Here is a 2,449-nt window from a genome sequence, read left to right on the forward strand (position 1 = left end):
CTTTGGACTGGGAGGTGGGGAGTGGCAAGAGATGGGGTTGAATCAGGGGCTAAGGACAGCCATCCCTGGGCGCTAAGAGGGCAAGACTTTGCCCCGTGGATAGAAAATACGCTCTGAAAAGATTCTCCCGGTGGACGGGAGGTTTTAACACGGCCCGAATGTGTTGACACTTCTTTTTAGAAGGCGGAGTCTAATTCCTCTTGAACGTAGCCAGACTTGGCGACTGACTTGCTTCCCACCCACGGAGGCAGTGACGGTGTGTGACTTCTAAGACCAGGTCATGGCATTGCATCTTCATCCTCGGACTCCTGGCTTGCTCGCTCTGGGGGAGGCCAGCCACGATGGTGTGAGGACACGCAAGCAGCCTCTTGGAGAGGAACCAGCTTGCCGCTTTGCTGATTCTGGTATCCCAGCCTCTGAATCTTCCAGCTGAGGCCCCAGACACTGTGGAGCAGGGACAAGCCGACCCCACTGGACCCTCAGTTCCCGACCTATGCAAACTGGCAGGCTTCTCGGCAGAGCCCTCTGAAGGTGAGGCCTCCCCTGGATGGGCCCCTCGGTCCAGCCTTTGGCCCCATTTCTGCAGCTACAGAAACCTGTTTCCTCAGTGCCCCAGGCCTGGGGCGGGGTGTCCTCTCGGGGTCTGCCTCTCCAGACACTGAAGTATTGCACCAGAGGCTACTCGTTAACTTCCCAGCAGGACGGTCCCTAGCCAACAATGGCACTAGGCCCAGAGCTGGCTCTGATAAGTTACAGGATTGTCAGAAAGTGGCCTGGGGAGTGCGTGACTGCAGTTCACAGGGCCTGAGCTCCCCGGCCCCAGCTGAGCTGGCCATTTGGTCATCTCCATCATGGGCCACACTTACCACAGGACCAAGAGGCCAGGCTTGGTGACACTGCTTTCCTCAGGACTGACTCTCCCTTTCCCCTGCTTCTGCTAGGCATCAATGCCCCCCACGTTCTCTCCTTAGAGTGCCCCGGCCTTTCACCGGGTGTCAGCCATGGGTTGGTGATGTCCTGTCTCCAAGGCGACCTGGCACAGGGCTGTCTGATTTCCTGGGTGTCGACTTCAGAGTTTCACGCTCTTCGTTCCCAGGTTCGTCCAGGATAGCTCACATAGGACCACCAGCGATGATTGCCTCTCTTCCTGCATCCGCCCCCACCACAGCCTTATCGACCAGTCCACTCCCTCTGCCCCGCAGGCATCTAGGATGAAGACAATTGCCCCTCTAAAGGCCCTTGAGAGGGATTGTCCTCGGGCTTAGCATTGCCTGTTGCTTCAGCTGTTGTCCAAGGGATGAGTTTGGCTCTCTCCTGGGTGTTCGCCAGGCTGTCTGCCCCGCCCCCTTACGAATGGTAAGTCGAGGAATCTCTTTGACTCACCTGAAAGAGGCCATGGTGGGCACGGGGTCCTCATGAACAGACAGGAACATCGGTCTCTTCCAGGCAGAGAACATTTAGACGTGAGCGAGGCCCCACCTGGGCTGACCGGAAGAGTAGGAAGATGATTAGATGGTTAGACGGCAGGCCGGGGACCATGACACGCATGTACTCTCCATCAGGCAAGGGAAACGGAGTCCTTCCCTTCACAAATATTTATCAAGCGTCTACCGTGGACGGGGTGCTAGGGACATAGTAGTGAGGACGGGCACAGCGTCTGCTCCCCAGGAGGTGTAGCCTGGGGAGGGGTGAGCGGCAGTGAACTGGGTGGGCATAAGGGTGGCGGGGAGAGGAGGACGTCCGGGCAGGAGAAGCGGCAGGTGCAAAGGCCCCGAGACAGGGAGGCCCTTGGTGTGAACGTGTGGGCGCCCTGGTGGCTGCTGGGGAGGATGGGACCGTGGCGGGTGTGGGGAGGGGGCAGAGCGGAAGCAGGAAGCCCAGTTAGCAGGTGCTGCTCATTATTCCAGGCACAGGATGATGGAGATTGGAGAGCAATCTCCATCAGAGCAATCTCTCCACCTTTCCAGAGGTGATTGGAGAGGAACACTGACCTGCCCGGTGAACGATTTGAAATGGAGGCGCTGGGGATGAGAGCGGGGAAGGTGTCAAGGACACCCCCGGCTCGGCATGAGAGATGCTGCCATCTCCCACGAGCGGAAGAAGTGGAAGGGCTGTCTTGGAGATACAGGATCACGTACATGTTAACACTGAAACCTGATGAGTTTGGGGCGCTTTTGAAAGAAAGCCCAGCGGGGCTTCCATGAACGAAGCCTTCCTCTGCCCCTCCTTACGTTAACTGCACCCCCCTGAGAGGTAGGCACCGGTTGTACGCTAGCCTTGCAGAGGAGGAAATGGGGTGCAGAGGTGCAGCGGCTTGTCCAAGTGTCATTGCTAGAAGATGGGCTTAAACCCCCCTTCCTGGCGCCAGACCTGGAGCCCTCTCCAGCATCCCGTGTAACCACTCGCTACTGCCCGGGGAGGTGTGAGGAGCGTAGGCGTGCATGCGTGT

The 2,449-nt window shown here is 58.3% G+C and overlaps 1 protein-coding gene across 5 annotated transcripts in view; it reads right to left on the reverse strand.

Moving 5' to 3' along the window:
* Positions 1-2,449, reverse strand: part of BDKRB2 (bradykinin receptor B2) — a 30,902-nt gene that overhangs the window by 4,659 nt on the left and 23,794 nt on the right. For 2 of the 5 annotated variants that reach the window (XM_023536634.1, XM_011370209.2), the window contains one exon: positions 1,384-1,484. In XM_023536634.1, the coding sequence (XP_023392402.1) occupies positions 1,384-1,457 (74 nt within the window). In that variant the 5' untranslated portion in view covers positions 1,458-1,484. Of the gene's footprint in view, positions 1-1,383; positions 1,489-2,449 lie in introns of all 5 variants that reach the window. The other 3 variants (XM_023536635.1, XM_011370208.2, XM_011370210.2) reach the window with 2 other exon arrangements.

This window comes from Pteropus vampyrus, unplaced genomic scaffold (genome assembly GCF_000151845.1).
Source record: "Pteropus vampyrus isolate Shadow unplaced genomic scaffold, Pvam_2.0 Scaffold164, whole genome shotgun sequence".
Classification (NCBI taxonomy): Eukaryota; Metazoa; Chordata; class Mammalia; order Chiroptera; family Pteropodidae; genus Pteropus; species Pteropus vampyrus.